Source organism: Setaria italica, chromosome III (genome assembly GCF_000263155.2).
Source record: "Setaria italica strain Yugu1 chromosome III, Setaria_italica_v2.0, whole genome shotgun sequence".
In the NCBI taxonomy this organism is placed as follows: Eukaryota; Viridiplantae; Streptophyta; class Magnoliopsida; order Poales; family Poaceae; genus Setaria; species Setaria italica.
Genome location: NC_028452.1, coordinates 10,765,339 through 10,785,110, shown reverse-complemented (window position 1 = coordinate 10,785,110; position 19,772 = coordinate 10,765,339). Strand labels below are relative to the sequence as shown.

The following is a 19,772-nucleotide window of genomic DNA, read 5'->3' as shown; positions in this document are numbered from 1 at the left end:
GGAACTTGAACTACTAAGTTTCAAATAATGCCAAATACAACACCAACAGATAGGTTACATTTTTGGAAATTTTTTGGCGCCAATTTGATATTTTACTGATTTGCAATGAATTAGTTATAATTTTTTAATTAAACTTAAACTTTTACATTTCTAGAAAATGCAAAACCGCTCTCGAAACCGCCCAAAGGTCAAATTTGCCTGATTTTAACAGTTAGATACCGCCCAAAGGTCAAATTTACCTGATTTTAACAGTTGGGTGAAAATCGGACTTTTCCCTTTATTTTTCATTTTTGGAGTTCATTTTTGGAGGATGGACAACGCAATCGTGAAGTAAGCAATCGTATTGCAACTTGTTTGGATAGGTAGGCTTTGATTGTTAGGGGAAACAAGCCGTTTCTTTTGCAAATTCAAAGGGATTCTGTCTAATCTGACACCTGGCTTTCATCACATCAGGGATCCGAAGAACACGGCACGTACCTGACATGGATTTCAGAAGAACATCAATATAAGTGGGATCTGCTACTTCTTTAAAGGTAGAAACCGACCCCTGTATTGCGAAATGCATACAAGTGAGCTTATGATTAAGATCCCAAATTAGCTCAGCTTGACCTTCATTAGCCATGGAATATCCCGAATTCAGCCATAAATTGCCAAGTACGGGCCTGTTCGCTTCAGCTTATAAGCTAATACTGTTTGGTGGCTGATAAACTAGCTGAATAAGCTGAAACGAACAGGCTGCACAGTTCACTCAAAAAACAGGAGACCAATCCGATCATGGCTATTGTAACTTATGATTCTGATCCAACATAGAAGTGCAGAGGAATGTAAATGCAACATCACCTCAATGGTCAACTCAACAGAGTTATACTACCCGTTATCAGGCTATCAGGTAAGATATCAGAGCCGATTTACAGACTGAATGATTAGATTTTTTTTCCCCAATCGACTGAATAATTAGATTGACTTAAAAGCGCAGCACGGGAGAAATCGTATGTGACAACATGAACATTTTTTTTTACTTCTACGATGTGAAGTACAGACTTCTGAATATATAAGCAAACTGATGAAAGTATCATAGAGGAAGCAGTAAGCTACCGTGATCTTTCAGAGACAAAAGCGACCATCTACTATGACACATGACAACCTCGTGGGCAAAATGGGCGTCTTACAGTAGGCCACAGATCTCACTGCACATGTGGAAAAAGACTTAGCACTTCAGATAAAACATCGCTCCCTTCAGCGCCATCGTAAACTCTGTTACATTCACGATTCCGTGCACGGCAAGGCACCCTATTTGTTCCGTCCAATCTGTTCCAGTGATCTTGGAGCTGCAGGAATATTGAATATGATTCAATACAGAGCAACAAATTGTAATGAAACTGATGTACTTGTTAACTACACATTACAGCTAAATAAATGAGCAGCCAACATTCGCTGATGTCATGTATTAACAAAGAATTATGGTCCAAGATACAATTTTCTTTTCTGAAAAGCTTCAAGATACTTGGTTCCAGCATACAATGAGTTGGTCTTAATCGTTAACAGTTAATATGAGGACTATATTGAACTTCATCCAAGTCATAAGTACTAAAGAAGACAGCTACAATAACATTACACTGTAGTTCACACTGGACAGAGATGTGCATTCCAAACATTCAAATGAGAATGTGTTAAGCCAAGCATGTTGGCTATGTCGCCATGAAATAAGTATTCACTATGATTTGCCTTATCATAAGGTTAGTAGTTTCAGCACTAAAATATTTTTTCTAGAGACCAACAGCAATGTCAGATTGTAAGTGTGACCGATGCATGCTCTGTCCACACTTTTCCCATGTTTGCGTGCCTTCACATTATTACCTTCACATTTATTACAGCTTTTGTTGTGATTGCAGGACAAGAACATACATAATTCAAATGCATACTTCAGTTGATTCTAAATTACCACAAGGACGGGTAACAGTGATCAGCAACTAATATAGTATGCAACCCAGCAACCCAATATAAACAAAATCATAGCACAGAAGAAAATATAAAATTATGCTTAAGATTTAACGTTGAACAGATCCTTAAGCAATAAACAGTCAAAGATGGACGAATGCTAGTGTGTACACGTACCCATGCCAGCAGCATCAGAACCTCTCATGATTCTAAGTTTTCGACAAATCGTAGTGAACAAGCTGCAAAAAGGGCCAAAGATAAATATATATACCAGTCATCAGAAATAACTAGTAAATGTATAGCTACTTCAGCAATAAAAAGGAAAGGAAGATGCAAACAATTCATGTCAGGTATCACAAACAACACAAGATGAGGAAAAAACTAATGAACTGCACATGGAAAAATAAAGGAACTGGGCAGCAAAACAATAGAATAGCCTCTTCCAATATAAAATATAAAACTTTCACAGTTGTGTTCTTAAAAGTCATATGGGTGCACATTCTTAGTAAAATCAGCTGTTGCGTAGGGAAAATGTTTCTCTTAAGAAGGTGAAATGAGAAATTCATAGAAATTCACACATTACCCAAACTTAATCTGAATCCTCTAATCCAAATGCCCAAAACTGAACTTTCCAGAGAAGCTGGTAAAATAAAACCCAATAGAATAGCCAGTTTTGCACACTAGTGGATCTAAACATTTGATCAAATTACAGGCCCTTCACTTAACGTTTTTCCCCAAGTTTTCAGTTGCCATATCTTAAATGCAAGTGTGTCAACCAATTGCAATTAGTCTAGAGTGTTGACAAAAATTATATCAATCTCCATCACTTTCAAGATCTGAATTCCAATTCCTAACTACAGTTGCATTAACAGAAAGGGAATCCTATTATTTGGGTAATGAAAGTACGAAACTGAATGAATATCTCAAACCACACTAAGTTAGGAACTCACTCCCAAGGCAGATCACCAACAAGCATCCAGTCAGCATCTTTGTCTTCATAGGTAAGGACATATTCTTGGTCCTGAAGGGCATCAGCCCTAGAACCATCAGTAAGCCTCTCCCTTGGTGGCTTGACTGAACTGCTTTTACCTGTAATATCAAAAGTTTAAGCATATGCATTTATTTGAGAAGCATCGATATTTACGTAACAAAGTAAGGCCTTGGTCCTAAGTAGGGCTAACAATGATTCATGTAGACAATATACCTTATTTTTATGGACACGATGATAAATGGTGTTTAAAGTTCGCAGAGTGATAGATCCAGAGAATTCTGGAACACATGTTAACATACAACGCCTCTCATTGTTCCCATCCTTAAAGGCATTTATAATAACGTTTACTACCATTTTTCATTCGTTTGCTATACCTTGCAGGAGGATAAGACCTTTAGGACATACTCCCTCCGTGCTTAAATAAATGATGTTTCATTTTTTAACTAATTATCTTGTCATAAACATCATATATTTAAACTGAGGTAGTACTTTGCAACTTCGCCTTATATCCTTTTTCTTTTGAAAAAAGCATTCTAAACAATCCTGGTCAATACTTATTTCTTGATATACATGCTGATCATTGACTAGGCAAAATAGAGTAGGCGCAAACTTTCAGCTAGTGCAAACTACTAGTCACTCCTTTCGTTGCTATATATGCAGAAGATTTTTAGAACCTAGTTAACAGCATGACTTTCTCTCTTTTTTTCTTTTGAAAGGGCATTCTACCTAGCCCCTTAAACAAATTAATTTTTGATACATTATCATTGACTAGTCAAAATAGTGCAGCGGCCATCATCCATCAACAACTACTGCCCATGGACCCCTCAAGACTAGCAGAAAACATTATTCCTAATTGTACATGTACTGGTGACGCACTAGCTCGTTACATCAGAATAACAGGTGTCATAACCGCATGGAGTAAAATAAATTGAGAATTGCCACAGAAGAACTTAAGGAAAACAGAAGCACTTACCAGTGATGAAGCAACTGAACATTTTCTCAAGACCAAGCGAGAGATCCTCATAGCTCGAATAGGTCTTGAGGTCCACCTTCCTTAGGTATGGAGCTCCATCCATGCTGACTTTAACATAACAGCATCCTGCCTCACTCCTACCTTCATCTTCCCCCTTTGTCTTTGCGGCACTCGCAGCTAGTGTATGCTTTCGGTAATTCCGAACAGGAGGCCATCCAACAACTTGCACCCTAGAACATAAAGTCCCAAAGATAAGTCCACGCCACACCAAACAAAATGAAAAAAGATTGTTCAACAAATGACAAGACCCATGATTGTATTATGTCCAAGCCTCCAACCAGGAAACAACACATTCCGTTGTACCCTAGCTGTATTTAGAGCCTACATGATACAGACTCTGACTGCTTCTCTCACACAACTTCCTTAGGCTTCTGTGACAATACTAGCACAAGTGGCTATAACTTGTGCAGTCGGTTATAACTTGGAACTGCCGTTTATAAGTGTTGATTTTACCAGGAAAATTAGCCTTTTGATCCATAACAAACTGCCGTACTGATGCTGATCTTGATGGTGTGCAGGTAACCCAGCTTTCAAGTGTAAGATATCCTGTTAGATGCTTTCTACAAAAGCAGATGGGTGAGCAGTTCTATCTAAAAAACTAGCAGGAAATTTGTTCCTCATCGTACGTGCTTAGGTTTCAATTGCTTCACTTCTATATTCAGTACTTACCAGCCACAATCAAGGCATCAAAGCATCATCAATACTGTCATTACAGACCTAACGAACTATCATCGCATACCGACATACAAATCCTCCACAGCGAAGGCAAAAGTTGGCCTTTATGACGAGCTAAGCTAAGAACAGTCTGAAATCGGATCATCCTAATTCGAAAGTCGAAACCAATTAGTTGCAACACCAACTTACTTGGCAGCCCGCGGAGCTCCAGCAGCGGTTTCAGCCACACCCTTCTCCTCCTCCCCCCTCACGACCCCATCAGCGTCACCGGCATCAGCATCCCGCTTCGCGGGCCGGTCGAGGGAGTCAGCGAACCCGCGCTTGGCGCCACCCCTGGGAGGCGCGGGGCCGAGCGTGAGCGCGGCGTCGACGTGCTCCGCCCCCGCGCCGCGGCCGGGGGACTCGGACCCCGGCAGCCCGAGCCGTAGCGCGAGGTGCGGCCCCGCCGCCCCCTCGCTGCCGCCGGAGCAGCAGGACGACGAGGAGGAGGACGCGGCGGCGCCGAGGCCGATGTAGTCGCGCGCCTCGAGCGGCGGCGGCATCGGGTGGAGTCGCGGACGGAGGGAGGGCGAGGCGGCGAGAGAGGTTGAGCTGAGGAGACCCGGTGGGGGGAGAGGCGCAGTGCAGCAACAGGGCAGGGAAGCGATGCCTCCTTTTTGTTCGTTCGTTCGGGGAGGAGAGAGGGAGGGGACGAGCCGAGGTGGAGCAGCTGGTGGCGCCTCTGCCTTGTTAAAGAAGAAGGCTTTGGCGTGTGACAGAAAGAAGTGGCCGACCGGACGAGGGGGAGCGCTTTCTGTTCTGCTCCCCGCTTTTCGGGCCGTGTGGTTTCCCCGGGTGCGCGTAGCGAAGGCATCAGCGGAGAGGAATGGCCTGGCCCCGGATAGGGATGGGGAAAAACGTGTGCTTGCCACGGTAACGACCGTTTGACCCTTGGTCTATGGGCAAGTCAAAAGCTCAGCGGAGATGGTGACTTGCAGCGCCCTCTGGCCACTGCGAGGGCAGTGCTCGCGCCAGGAGGGCCGTGAGCGCTCGATCTCCGACGGCCCGCTACCATCCCGCCGCTTTTCATTTTCGAAAAGTTTTTAATCACGTGACTTTCCATTTTTAAATATTATAACTTATATACATGAGTTTGATACATAACTTCATAATATAATTTATTATGAGATAATTTTTTAGCACAACTTTAATAGCGTGCAGAATTTATACGTACAATTTGTAAGAATAACTTCGAATTTTATTTTTTAAAAGCTGTAACTTATATGCACAATTTGTACGCATAATTTTTTCCTAACAACAATTTAGGTGATAAATTTTGTAATACAACTCTTATAATATACATAACTTATACGTGTAACATTTGTCAAAAGCGTAACATTTGTCATAACTTTTGAGAGAATGGTGTTAACAGAATTTATGCACATCATTTATACGTATGTACAATATAACTTAGTATAGAAAAAATAATTCAAAAGAAAAAAAGAAAAAAAAAGTGAGTCGGGCGGGCCCCGCGTGGGACCCACCGGCTGCTGGGTCGCGGCGCTTCCCGCGCAGACTCATGAGAAAAGTCAAAGGGTCAAAGGAAGAGGCGTACTATTTCTAGCTCAACCGCAGCCAATCACGCTTGTTCGTGAAGTTTTTTTGAAAAGGGACGTTTGAAGTTTGAACACGTGCTTGACTGACCGGAGCGTTACCTGCCGTCCTGCCCTATGGGTGCACTGCGAGCTCCGTCTAAACGGCGTATTAAGCCGGAGCAGAGTGAGAACTAGAAGGGAGAACAAAAGGGCGAAAAGTTTTAGGGGTAAGAGAACGGGGGGAAATTCCAGCCTCGAGTGTGACAAAAAGCAGAGCGCGCAGTGCCGGCGGTTAATACATTCAACGCAAGTTAAATGTTTCTTTTGGCGGCGACAGGATCTCGGCCAGGATCCCCTTTTGGGTTTTTAATTCCAGACAGCTGCCGCGCCGCTCTCGCCACCCGCCTGGCAGGCAACCTGACAGAGGGCCCGCTCGCAGAAGGCACGGCCCCACAGGGTCGCCGCAACAAAACCTCCACCCGCTTGTGTTCCTCTAATCCTCTTCGGGGCTGTTTGGATATGAGGTGCTAAACTTTAACAGTGTCACATCGGATGTTCGGATGCTAATTAGGAGGACTAAATATGAGCTAATTATAAAACTAATTGCAGAACCTTGTGCTAATTCGCGAGACGAATCTATTAAGCCTAATTAATCCATCATTAGCAAATGGTTACTGTAGCACCACATTGTCAAATCATGGACTAATTAGGCTTAATAGATTCGTCTCGCGAATTATACTCCATCTGTGCAATTAGTTTTGTAATTAGCTTATGTTTAGTACTCCTAATTAGCATCCAAACATCCGATGTGACAGGTGTTAAACTTTAACAGGGGTTTCCCAAACACCCCCTTCGATTCTTGTTGATCGTGGTGGGGGTGTGCATCGTACTGATGATGAGGAAGACGATGCGCGCCGCGCGGGTCTGGTCTCGTGAGGAACGACGCGGATTAAACTAATGGGGCGCGGAAGGCGGTGGCGGCCACGGCGTTGGGGCGCAGCGAGAGGGCAGGGAGGGGGCAAAGCAGGACGACGCGCGCTGCCGTGCCGTGCTCCGAATCCACCGCTCCACCAGCCACCGATGCCGTGTTCCACGGCTCCGGTTCCAACTCCGGCTCCCACGTTTCAGCGCACGAGGGGGAGAGTGGGGGTGGAGCCCGAGCCCCATCGGCGGCTGGTGGCGAAGGCGAACGCGCTGTCTCAAGCCGTGCCATCCCCGTTCCTGTTCCGCGTCGCGCTCGTGCCGGCCCCTGAAGGAGCCGCGTGCACAGGGGAAGGTGCACACGGCACGGCAGGCCGCGCGTGTTAGGCGAGCTTGACCTGGTTTCATGGCGATTTCTTTGGTTGGGGACGCCTTGCCTCTTTCTTGGATGCGGCGAATTCCTCGCTTTCACATCGCGGAAAAGCTCCCGTCCTTTCTTTCCTCCACCAGCCTTCGGCGTTGATCCAGGCCTTTCCGCTGTCGAAAATGCTGTGCAGTACAATCGTCGTAGGGACTGGAACTCGAGACCTGAAAACTTTCGAGGCGAGCCGAACCCATCATTTGTACGTGCGGGCGTGCGGGCATTAGTCGCTCCGATTATAATGTCCGTGCGGGTGCTACTAAAACCCACGGCCAACTGGCCAAGGCCATCATCATCATCACGGGACAAAACTCCTCCGCTGTGGCGAGATTTCAGAGCAGGGACGCATCATCGGTGGATCAGAATTGATGGCGCTGCCGCTGGCGCCTTTGACGCGACAATACCTGCGCAGGCATTGCATGCACCGGCACCGGCAGCCGCAGCGGCTGCCAGCTGCGCCTGCACCTGCACCTGCAGCAGCAACAAGCAGTGGGTGGGAGCACTATACTGCGCCGCTAGGAGTAGTTACCACTACGCTGCTAGCCTTTGCCCCCTGCTCCCCTTCCATGCGCTGCGCGCATCATCACCGCGCGCTCACCTCGCCGGCCGCCCGGCCGGCCATCATGCCGGTGCCGGTGGTGGTGCTCGAGAGCACCGCATTTACTCGCTTGCGTGCCTGCTCGCTCCTGGTTCTGCTGCTAGCATTCATTCGCCGATCACTGCAAAAGAGCTACAAAGAATAGTCCACCACGACAGTGGAGCTGCAGTGTGCTGCTGCCCAGGCGCCCCAATGTGTTTTGCAGTTTAGGGGATCCCACTTTTCTTTGAGAAGATTTGCATCGTCCCAATGCATTAGGTTGACCCAAAAAGGTTAAAACCCATCCAAAAAAACTTAGCTGAATTTCAAAGGCCTGTTCGCTTCAGCTTATAAGCCGGCTGAAAAGCTGAAACGGCTGATTTGTTGTGAGAGGAAAACACTGTTTGGTGGCTGATAAGCCGGCTGAATAAGCTGAAGCGAACAGGCCGCAAAACTTGCTCGTTCCAAAGGGAGTCTTTTTGCAGCCGCGGGCACGAGGAGCTTCTCCGATCCATGTTTCTTTTCCAAGGCCGCTTCGCGTCCTGGTGCGTGTGCCAGCGGCTGCTGAACGACGCACAACTCCAGCACGAATGCAGGCATGCTGTTCGTGTGGGTGAGGAGGACAGCCAGAGCCCAGAGCCGGGCAGCCGGCCATGCCTGCTCTGCTCTGCTGCCACGCGTGGCCGCGCATGACCACCTCTGTCGATGTCTCCACTCCCCCGGGTCGTCCTGTTTGCCGTGCCGTGGCTGTGCATCACAGATTCAGGCTGGTGCAGGCGCGGCAGCCCAGCCCGTGTGGGGTTCTCTGGCGGGTGGTGCCCGCGGTGGCCGCGACTGATGAAACTGCACCCGGGTCCTGAACCTGATTCCCTGAAAGCCAAGCGTCGAATCCGGCCGGTGTTTCTGAAGTTTTTCGTATTCTCCTTGGGACTGAGATCAATAACGCAATCTTTTGTTGGGAGGGAGGCTTGTTAATCGTATGGGCTACATGTGGGCCTTAATTTGTATGGGCCAAGCTAGCCAGGATATAACTGGTAGGCCGCCGCCGGAAGAAATGAGGTTAGCAGGCCCAGACACTAACAACATCTAAGCACTGAACTACTCCGACTCCAATGATGCATCACCATCGGCATCGCCATGTGCAGGCGTGCGGCGTGGTTAGATCACCAACCCCCAGAGAGGAGGACCATCATGCCCAGGATGAAGCTACTAGCATGGACTGTTGGCACCAAAGAGACCCCATCAGATTAGCACAAAACTTTTCCAGGCCACAGAGCCACTTATCCGTACGTCGAAAACCTATTTTGTCGCGGCACCAGCTGCTCGACGCGGCGTTAGTTGGCAGAGCTGGCTCTTGCTACACCGCACCGACTTCGTCCGCGTCACGACTCACGAGTCATTTTCCCCCTTCGCTCTACGCTGCTGCGCTGTGCGGTGCCTCGTTTCACCTTGAGAGACTGATTGGGTGTGTAACGGGAAAACACGAGATTACTGACCGCGTGTCAAGTGCCATCGTGTGAACACAAAGGGTAAACAGGGACAAACAAGCATGGCAAAAGGGTAGTCTAAACTCTAAATGTCTAATCCATTTGTTTAATTTTTGCGAAAAGATTCCAGTTGTTTTTTAATGAACGTAGTGGGCGAAGGTCACATCCATCAGCTAATGGGAGTAGTTAGCGCTTTGCGCTTTCACTAGGCGTTAACTAAAGCCAACGACGGCAACATCTTTGGTGATGTGGTGGACCTATGGCGGAGGCAGATTTATGGTATACAAACACTCAGTGGTTGCTCCAACAACCGGGACGATGGAGATAGTATCATCGTTAGGCAAAAAGCAGGGCATATCTTTCATATTTTCAAATCAACAAGACGGCATTCCCATTAACATGCACAGTGTCAGTGTCACATGTCCTTAGATTCTTCGCGACACCAATAAGAGCCTGTTTGGACCGGAGGAATAAAAACAGAGCGATGGAGAAAAATCATGGGAATAGAGTTTGTATGTAATGGCAAAACAGAGGAAAGGAAACATGAAGAAAACGTAAGAAGTGGTGTTTGGAAGGCACGAATAAGATCGAAACCAGCATTAGGTGGGTCCCACGAGTGGAGGGGGAAAACAGCCACGCACTTATAACCATTTGCATCTCTTAACTACTTAGCTCCTGACATATGGACCCAAGCTGAGATCATCATCAAAGTCTCACATATCTATCTCTCGTCCGTCTGGTCTACTCGTTCTCATCCCCTCCGGCTGGCTCTTCATTCATTCTTCACTTCTCTCTCGTGCTCATCTAATCAATCCAGGGGAGAAGCCAAGAAAATTTGAGCGAATCTGGGTCACCGAGCAGCTAATATTGAGCGGAGCAGGGTAACAAGAGCGGCAAGCTAGCGCTGGTTGGTGGCCGCCCACAGGACAGCGACGGTGTCAGTCCAGACCGAAGAAGCTTGGGGTCGGAACAGTTCTTCTTTAGCGGCTCAACACAGCTCAATTTTCTTCTGGTCTTCATGTGCGCTGCCTCAGCATGCGAGGGAAAGAAAACAACTGATTGAAGTGGATGTTTTATTTCCTGTGAAATAGCTAGGCTGCTACAGGATTCCAAAAGAAAGGAACGGAGGATTCCTCCATTCCAAACGCTTTGAGCATCTTCCTTCCTACGTTTTAGATTCCTACATTTTTCCTATAAAATTCCTCCAATAGCACTTAGCCTGTAGCAGCAGGAATGATCGGGCAGTATAGTAGTTAATCCAACGGCTTAGTTTTTTTTGAACAAAAAGAGATGGCAGGTTACCAATCGCCAAATGAAGCAGTGTTTATAAAATTAAAGTTCTTGTGTTGACTTTGATGCCATTGGCAATGACCATTCGCTGGGAATAATGGGTGAAACAAACTGGTTAGTTGCATCGTCTGAAGAATAAGAAAGAGCGCCAGCTACTACACGGAGGGCCGGAGGCGCATTATAAACACGAGCTCGCGGGACATGTCGGTCGGGTCAGTATTTTGTGCTGCTGCTCCCACCGGTCGCGAGCACTCCCACCGGTCGCTCCACGTGCTCGCCGGCGCTAGGAGCACGGTACCACGTCTACGCCGTTGGATCTGTCGGCCGTACGGGAACGGACGGCCGCGATCCGTGCTTTCCCACGAAACGCTAACCAACGTGGCCACCACTCAACAACTAGCCCACGCTACAGGAAGCCGCTGGTAAGGCGGGACCACTTGTCATCGGGCACCTACTCCTGGAAGATAGATTGGCCGTTGGATCATCCGTTTGGTGTTTCGGATGGGCGCCACCTGGCCATGCGCGGGACGGTGGCGCGTCGCTCGTGGATCCCGGTACCGCACCGGTTAAAGCCGACGACTGTTTGCCGATATCACCCTGCTAATGATGGGATTTGCGGCTATTGCCTTGGAATTAGAGAGTTTTTTTTTTAAAAAAAGACTTATCATTTGGGAGATATTTTGGGTTATGTCTTTGATTGCACGTAAAGGAACATCATAAGGTGCTGAGAGGGGCAGGAGCTTGCATTATACTAGTATTTTTCTGCTCATCGCATAGCATACCGCGAGTCCATGATTAATTAGCGAGCACCACTCTGCTTCATCAGGAGAAGAGCTGATCAAGAGTAATTTTTCTTTTCAACGAATAATCAAGAGCAATATATTTTTTCGACGAATAATCAAGAGTAATATAATGCATATTGTTTCAACTTTCTCCCAACCCCCCAAGTGATTAGACCAAGTCTAAAAAAAATGTTGAGACCAAAGTCTACACATTTTCCAGGCTATTGTTACATATAATAAAACCCAAGCGTGTGTAGAAGTCAAAAGGAAATGGTCTTAGTATTGTGAACGTGTTCGTGTAGAAAAATACCAAAAGGATGACTTGATTTAGAAGAGATCATTATTGCCACGACAATGACATAGCTAATAAACAATTCTTATAGTGTGATATTGCTGGCATGCCGCGTTTTACTTAAAAAAACATACTCCCTCCGTTCCAAATTGCTATTCGTTTTAACTTTTCTAAATACATAGCTTTTGCTACGTATCTAAACATAATATATATCTACGCGCATAGTAAAAGCTACGTACCTAGAGAACTCAAAACAAATAGTAATTTAGGACGGAGGGAGTAGCAAGAAATGTTAAGATAGTAATTTGGGATGGAGGGAGTAGCAAGGAATGTTAAAGATAACTTCAGATAGTTCCAACCAAAGATATCAAAGAGAAATAGAACCGATAACTTATGTCTTAACATGCCATCCACCATGCCACACTTCCTTTTAGAGAAGAGGTAATTTCATTTTATGTTTTTTTTGCAAAATCAAGTAAATATTAGGACCAAATTGACGCACCCTCTCTAGTCACGGGAATATTAGGACCACTTACCGTACTGTCAATATACGAGTTTGATAACCATGTCATGGCAGCTACGTTGACATAGAACTGGTTTCTAGTACTGGAAGTACCCTCGCTGATCGCATCCAGGCCACCTCCCTCGCTAGGATCAAGAAAGTCAAATTCATGTACATCATCGTCACACTGTACAATATCTACATCCCCACATCATCTTTCTGGAATTTGCATCTCCAATTTTCAGATGACACTCCTCTTGCATCTAATTTTTAGTAACAGTCCTAAAGGTCAAGAAGGACCACTGTTCCCTGCTGCTAGTCACACACAGCTTGACCCATTCATTCATCATCATTTAACCTAGTCTTAACCTGCGGTACAAAAAGCACAAGAAGACCGTGCACACGGGAGTCGTGAATGCTGTGAATCACTAGAATTAGTGATCAATCAATTACTTCAATTATGTAATTAATTAAATATATGATTATCACATGGATTAGTGATGTCATTAGCATTTACTAATTAGGGAGACACCTTTTGATGAAAGGACCACTTCGTGAAGGAGCCATGCCCCTTCCGAACTGTCACCCTCATGCCCCTTAGGGTTATATAAATATGTAAACAGTACAACAATGAGATTATTCCATTCCATTACATCATTCCACTTTTCACTTTCTAACATGTCATCAGACACTTTGTTGTACAATGAGCACAAGAAGAAGGACAGAGGCCAGATGGCCTCACCACTAGAGGCTAAGATGGATTCTGGACACTTACGCTTCATTGCCATAGAAAATGGCTTCCTTGTTCTTCTTCTCGGTGGCCGACGCTGGAACCTTGGCAGACGCTCAAGGTTTTGCTTCTACAACAGAGGCGACAACTTTTTTGCACGCCATGGCCGTCGTCCTGCAGGATGCCGCGGTTGCCATGGTCGTCGCTTCCGTGGTGGTCGAGGATGCCGTGGCTTCACTGGATGGGGACGCTAGTCGTCTCAGTGACGCATTCCTCGCCGCACTCCACCACTAAGTCCAGGCTAGCAGCCCAGCCTCTCATGGCCTGCAACACGCCAGGCGCTAACGACCACAAGCAGTTCCACTAGTGCCTCCTCCGAGCGCACACTTACGGCTACACCACCGTACACCGCCGACATTGTATCCACTGGATGAGGCTCACCATCGGCGGCGCCTCTTCTACTGACACCCACACCACTAGAGGAGCCACCTCGCCATCCTCTTGTGTTGCGCATCCGTCGCCCAGGGAGCACCATGGAAGGCATCGGGGTCATCCTGACCTCAACTCACTGGCGGCGGCGACAATGGTGGCGGTTGCCATCGCCGACTTCGGTCCTCAGGCCAGTCCCTCCACCAACAGTAGCCGCCACACCGCCATCACCTCCTTCACCGCCGCCACCATGACCTCCGACCTCGTTGGGAGTACCACGGCCGCCCATCCGAGCTTCACCGTCGGGATCATGGCGGCTCACCGGGGTGTGCCGCCGTTCTTCAAAGATGACGGTGGGCCCTCGCCCGCGTCCTCTACGACGATCTAGGCGGCGGTGCCCGCCGCACCGAGCCCCCTCGGCCGCATCGTGGCCGTTGACCGCTGCCCAGGCATCCGGCGCGGCACCTGGAGCTCCACCGCGTTGGGGCTCTCCTCGGAGAGCTGAACGGCCGGCCGGCGGTAAGCCGACAACTGGGAGGGAGGGGGCGGCGCAATGGAGGCAGAGGCGTGGGGCGGCGTCAGCACCAGCGGTGACCGGCGATGATGCGGACAATAGCGGGCGTGGCTCCGCGCGGCTGGCCGGTGGCGGCGGCTTCGGGGGAGGCGCAGTTAGGGATTGGGAACCTTAACCGGTTCCTCCACCGTTTTGTACAGGCTGTGCCCGGATGGGCCACTTGGGCTGCCACAAGGTCGGAGCCGGCCCGTAGGCCAGACCGGTGGTGCGGCCTGCACAGCCTGCAGGCTGGTGGGATGCTACGGGCAGAGCCCAGGCCGGACCATGCTACCTTGCCTCTTCTGTTTTACAAGATAGTCCCAGGCTTACCTTTATTTACATGTTTAGAATATTCTATTCTGCCTGGATTGTTATGTAAATATCTGTTCTCATGCACATTGTTAGATATACCATCAGGAATTAGCACCCATGTAATAAGGATGCCAACTTTACTGCAATAATTGAGCATCATCATGATCCGCAGATCTTTCATTGGTGTTAGAACAATCTTTACATATGCAATTTATTTTTATTTGCATGATTAATACTTAATCAATATTCTACATCAAGTAGAACATAAAGCAAAATTAAAATTAAGGCATATGATTTTGGAACAACACAAGGTGATGCGACCTAGACACCGGCTGTGTTAAGTTCTTTTCTAAGAATTTATCTGCCCAGAGATCGTGCTTTTAGGCAGCTTTTGCTCATCACTGAGAGGTCTACATCTTTTTGATGATTACCTTCAAAGTGTACATCCAATTTTCATATAAATGGACAACATTGAATACGACTATCAAGTCATTTATTCCTACATGAATTAAAATATCCTATACCTTAATTTTTATTGTAAGAATCATCTTATATTCACTATTTTGCTCACTTTACAACATAAATTTACCTCAGTAAATTAATCCTATACATGGTTCTCTCATGTAGAAAAATGGCTCATTTAATCAACAAAGATTTCACAGAACTTGCAGCAGATGGTACCAACTATTTGACTTGGGCTATGGATGTAAAAATAGTGCTTACAGCAAAAGGTTTTATTGGAACACTCAATGAACCTAATCCACAAACTCCTATTCCTGAAGCAGACAAGTTTAGAACCTTGCACTTTCTAAGGCATCATCTTCATCCAGATGTAAAAAATGAATACATCATGGAAGATGATCCTAAGAAACTTTAGGATTCACTCAAAGAGCGCTATAATCAACAACAAAGTGTAATTCTGCCAGAAGCAAGGCGCGAGTAGTCTCTACTCCGTCTTATGGATTTCAAATCTGTTGCAGAATTATGCAGTTCACAAGATTTGTTCCAAGCTTTGTTTCTGTAATCAACCTTTGGATGATGCAGAAATGATTGAAAAGACTTTATCTACATTTCTCTCCGCAAATAGGATATTGCAACAACAATACCGCCGCCACAATTACACCAAATATTCTGACTTAATATATGATTTATTTCAAATAGAAAAATATGATGAGCTTTTAACAAAGAACCATCAACTGCGCCCCATGGGTGCAACACCTCTGTCCGAAGTTCACTTCAATGCTCATAATAATAACAAAAAGTTTGGTGGCAAGAAATTCAAAAAGAATTTCAAGGGAAAAATGGAAGAAACAGAATTACCAGAAAGGCAAAAGTTCTAACAAAGGTAAAGGCAGTTTTAAGAAACATACTCATCATGACAATTCTCAAGTTTGTCAAAGGTGTGGTTGTGATAACCACACCACTAGAAAGTGTCACACTGCCAAGCATTTCGTTGATTTATACCAAAAATATGCTGGAAAGCAAGTTCATAGGGCATGTTTGAAGCGCACTTCACTACTCAATCTACTGACGCCAGTTGCTCCAAAGATGTTCCTGCAGAACACAACAATGAGAAGATCCCACCGCAATTGGATAACTTATTCAGCACTGACGACATGCTCATGGATTTTCAATCCAATGACATGTTTGGAGACATGAATTAGTCTCCATGCTCCCCAAAAGAACTTAGTTCTATAAACCATATTTATGTAATATTGTGTTGTAAATATTTGTTGTCACAAGTATTGTAAGACATATGATACTTATTTAAATAAAGTATGTATATATATAACCTATGAGTCAAAATCTTAATTTTGATATACTTATTTTAGATTATCCTATGGGGACTGTTGGGGACCGCCCCACAACACACCCTAAACGAAGCCGGTGCGGAGCCCTCCCCGACACCAACTTGACTTCGTGGTTACACTCTTCCCCGAAGTCGATGACTAATCGAAGCTAACTCGTCCGAAGATATTCGTTCTGTGGTTTTGTAGGCGAGGATTCCCGAAGTTGAGGCCTCCACGGAACTCCCAGCGACTCGATTTCAAGGAGATGCCATGACCAAAGCCCGAGGTTGGCGGGTCTCGGCCAACGAAGGTGGAGCACGCATGGAGGCGCACTCGGTGCGGGCAAAGCTGACGAGTGGAGGAAGGAAAAGTCAGAGTAGTCCTGGAGTCGCTTCAACTATGGATCACTTTGGTAATAAAGACTTTGGGAGGGGCTAGAAATGTAATCTCACTTGAAAGCGACATCCTGTGTAAGGGTTAAGTTACTATCTTGTACGAAATATGCCTGGAATGTAGTGGTTGGGTATGGGTATAACAGGTATACGGAAATATAACTTTATGGCACTATAAAAGGATGTGAACAGTCCCCTTTGAAACCGTTACTATTCATTGATAAGACAACCAAAGTTACACTTGTTCGGCGTATTTTCGCCTTCGTGTCGTGACCTCGCCTTACTTGCTTTGACGAGGCTCCAACAGGGACAATTCAAATGGTGGAAGAAATTTGATTGGTGGATAGTTGCACCATCAACACCATACTATCGCGGGCCGCGATGCTGTGATTGTTGGTTCCGGTCGGGCCACAATAATTCTCCCTATGGATATTCAAATAGTAATTGAGGATGCACTCCTGTATCCTGATTCAACTCGTACCCTATTAATATTACAAAGATACCCGTCGCAATGGTTTCCATGTGGAAACATACAGTGACAACAAAGATGAATATCTATTCATCACTAAAAATGATGGATATAACAAGAAAATGCTTGAGAAAATTCCTTCCCTATCAACAGGATTGTATTACACATACATCAAACCCGTACAACAAGTTGCATACAAGATAATTTTTCAAAATCTTGATGTCTTCAAGGTTTGGCATGATCGCTTTGGTCATCCCAGAATTAGGATGATGAGAAAAATTATCGGCAATTCAATAGGTCACAAATTGAATACTTCAAAATATCCCAAGCCTTCAAACTTTGTGTGCACGACATGTGTTATGAGAAAAGTAATTTTAAGACCCTCTTATCTTAAAATTAAGGCTGAACCACTACAATTTCTTAAACACATTCAAGGAGATATTTGTGGACCTATTCATCCATTAATTGAACCATTTAGGTACTTCATGGTACTTATTGATGCATCTACTAGATGCTCACATGTATGTTTACTATCCACAAGAAATCATGCTTTTGCAAGGTTCATTGCTCAAATTATCAAATTAAGAGCACATTATCCTAAATATGCTATCCAATCCATCAGGATGGACAATGCCGCTGAGTTTTCCTCACATGCCTTCAATGTCTATTGTATGGCTCTAGGCATTAATGTGGAACATTCATTTCCTTATATACATACACAAAATGGATTAGCCGAATCTCTTATCAAGATAGCAAAATTAATTGCTAGACCATTACTACAGAATTGGAAATTACCAACATCATGTTGGGGTCATGCGGTCTTACACACGCCGCTGATTTGATTCAAATCAGATCTAATGCATATAATACGGTTTCCCCGTTGCAGTTAGTACGTGGGAATCAACCAAGTATTTCCCATTTGCGAAATTCGGTTGCGCTGTATACGTACCGATTTCACCATCGCAGCGTACATCAATGGTCCTCATAGAAAATTGGGGATATATGTGAGGTACAAATCACCGTCAATCATAAAGTACCTCGAACTCTTATAGGGACTTATTCACAGCCTGGCACGCTGATTGCATTTTCGATGCGGACAATTTCCCGGTATTAAGGGGAGACTACGTACCAAACAAAATGCTAGGAAATAAATTCGAATGCCACCGGTATTCAATCCTTTGATCCACGTACTACAGAATCTGAACGTGAAGTTTAAAAGATTATTCATTTGCAAAACATTGCAAATAATCTGATCAGAGGCATTTACTGACTACAAAGGTATCACAAAATTATATAATCCTCTTATTAATGTACCAGAAAGATTAGCAATTCCTACTCAAGATCTCCCAAATCAAAATAAGACGGGGACATGTACTGTTACAAAGGATAAGGTTGCACAAAAACCTCCGCAGAAACCAAGGAAGGTTACGCGGTAAATGCAAATCAACATCAAGTTGGTAGAAACCAATTTAATATTGTAAATCCAAATAATATTGATGTTCAACAGATATATCACATACCCAGCACAAGTGCATACAATAATATAAGTGCTGGGACATCGAAAGACCCTGACTCTATTATTATGGGAAATCATGATGAGTCACAAGGGGTAAATGAAATTTCCATCAACTACACTAATTCTGGAGAATCACTCAATAAAAAGACTACAAATGTTGATATTTATTTTGCCTCCAAGATTGCAAGTGACCTTCAACCTGATCCAGAAGCTAAGTCCATGGCAGAGTGCATCAATCGCTCCGACTGGATCAAATGGAAGGAAGCAATCAAGGCAGATTTGCACTCGCTCAAAAAACGAGAGGTATTCTCCGCAGTGATACTTACTCCTCATCATATTTTTCCTGTGAAATTAAAATGGGTTTTCATCCGTAAAAGGAATGAAAAAAATGAGGTGGTGAGATACAAAGTGAGGCTTGTAGCACAATGGTTCAGAGACCCGGCATTGATTTTGATGAAACATATTCTCCAGTTATGAGTGGTATAACATTCCGATATCTCATATCATTGGCAATACAAAATGGTCTGTCCATGCATCTCATGGATGTAGTGACATCATATCTTTATGGGTCACTAGATTCGGATATCTACATGAAAGTTCCTGAAGGACTTGATATTCCGAACAAGAATCATTCTCGCAAGATGTATTGTGTAAAACTTCAAAAGTCATTATATGGCTTAAAATAATCAGGAAGAATGTGGTACAACCGACTAAAGGAATTCCTTCTACATAAAGATTTTTTCAATAATGATGATTGCCCATGTGTATTCATTAAGAAATCCTTAACTGGATTTTGTATTATATCTATGTATGTTGATGGTCTCAATATCATTAGGAATACACAAGATATAAATGAAGCACGCAACCATCTTAAAACGGAATTTGAAATGAAAGATTTGGGTCAAACCAAATTTTGCTGACGCTTACAGCTTGGGCATCTCTCAACAAGGATTTTAATACATCAGTCTGCATATATCCAGAAAATTCTGCAGAAATTCATATGGATAAATCATATCCATCCAAAACACCTATGATCGTTCGATCTCTTAATATTGATAAAGATCAATTCAAACCAAAGGATAAAGATGAAGAGTTATT

At 44.9% G+C, this 19,772-nt stretch overlaps 1 protein-coding gene across 1 annotated transcript; it reads right to left on the bottom strand.

Annotated features, from left to right (window-relative positions):
• Positions 1–845: 845 nt before the first annotated feature.
• Positions 846–5,376, bottom strand: LOC101786423 (auxin-responsive protein IAA19). Its single transcript, XM_004961192.4, has 5 exons — positions 4,827–5,376; positions 3,903–4,132; positions 2,889–3,027; positions 2,116–2,177; positions 846–1,328 (listed from the first exon to the last, which is right to left on the bottom strand). The coding sequence occupies exons 1-5, from the start codon at positions 5,177–5,179 to the stop codon at positions 1,291–1,293; spliced, it is 822 nt and encodes a 273-aa protein (XP_004961249.1). The 5' UTR covers positions 5,180–5,376; the 3' UTR covers positions 846–1,290.
• Between the last annotated feature and the right edge of the window lie 14,396 nt (positions 5,377–19,772).

Excerpts from the sequence above, each read along its gene's own strand:
- LOC101786423 (XM_004961192.4), bottom strand. The coding sequence starts at position 5,179 with ATGCCGCCGCCGCTCGAGGCGCGCGACTACATCGGCCTCGGCGCCGCC. Across the intron at positions 4,133-4,826 it reads GGAGCTCCGCGGGCTGCCAA|GGTGCAAGTTGTTGGATGGC; the intron begins GTAAGTTGGTGT and ends TTTATGTTCTAG. Across the intron at positions 3,028-3,902 it reads GTTCAGTTGCTTCATCACTG|GTAAAAGCAGTTCAGTCAAG; the intron begins GTAAGTGCTTCT and ends TTGATATTACAG.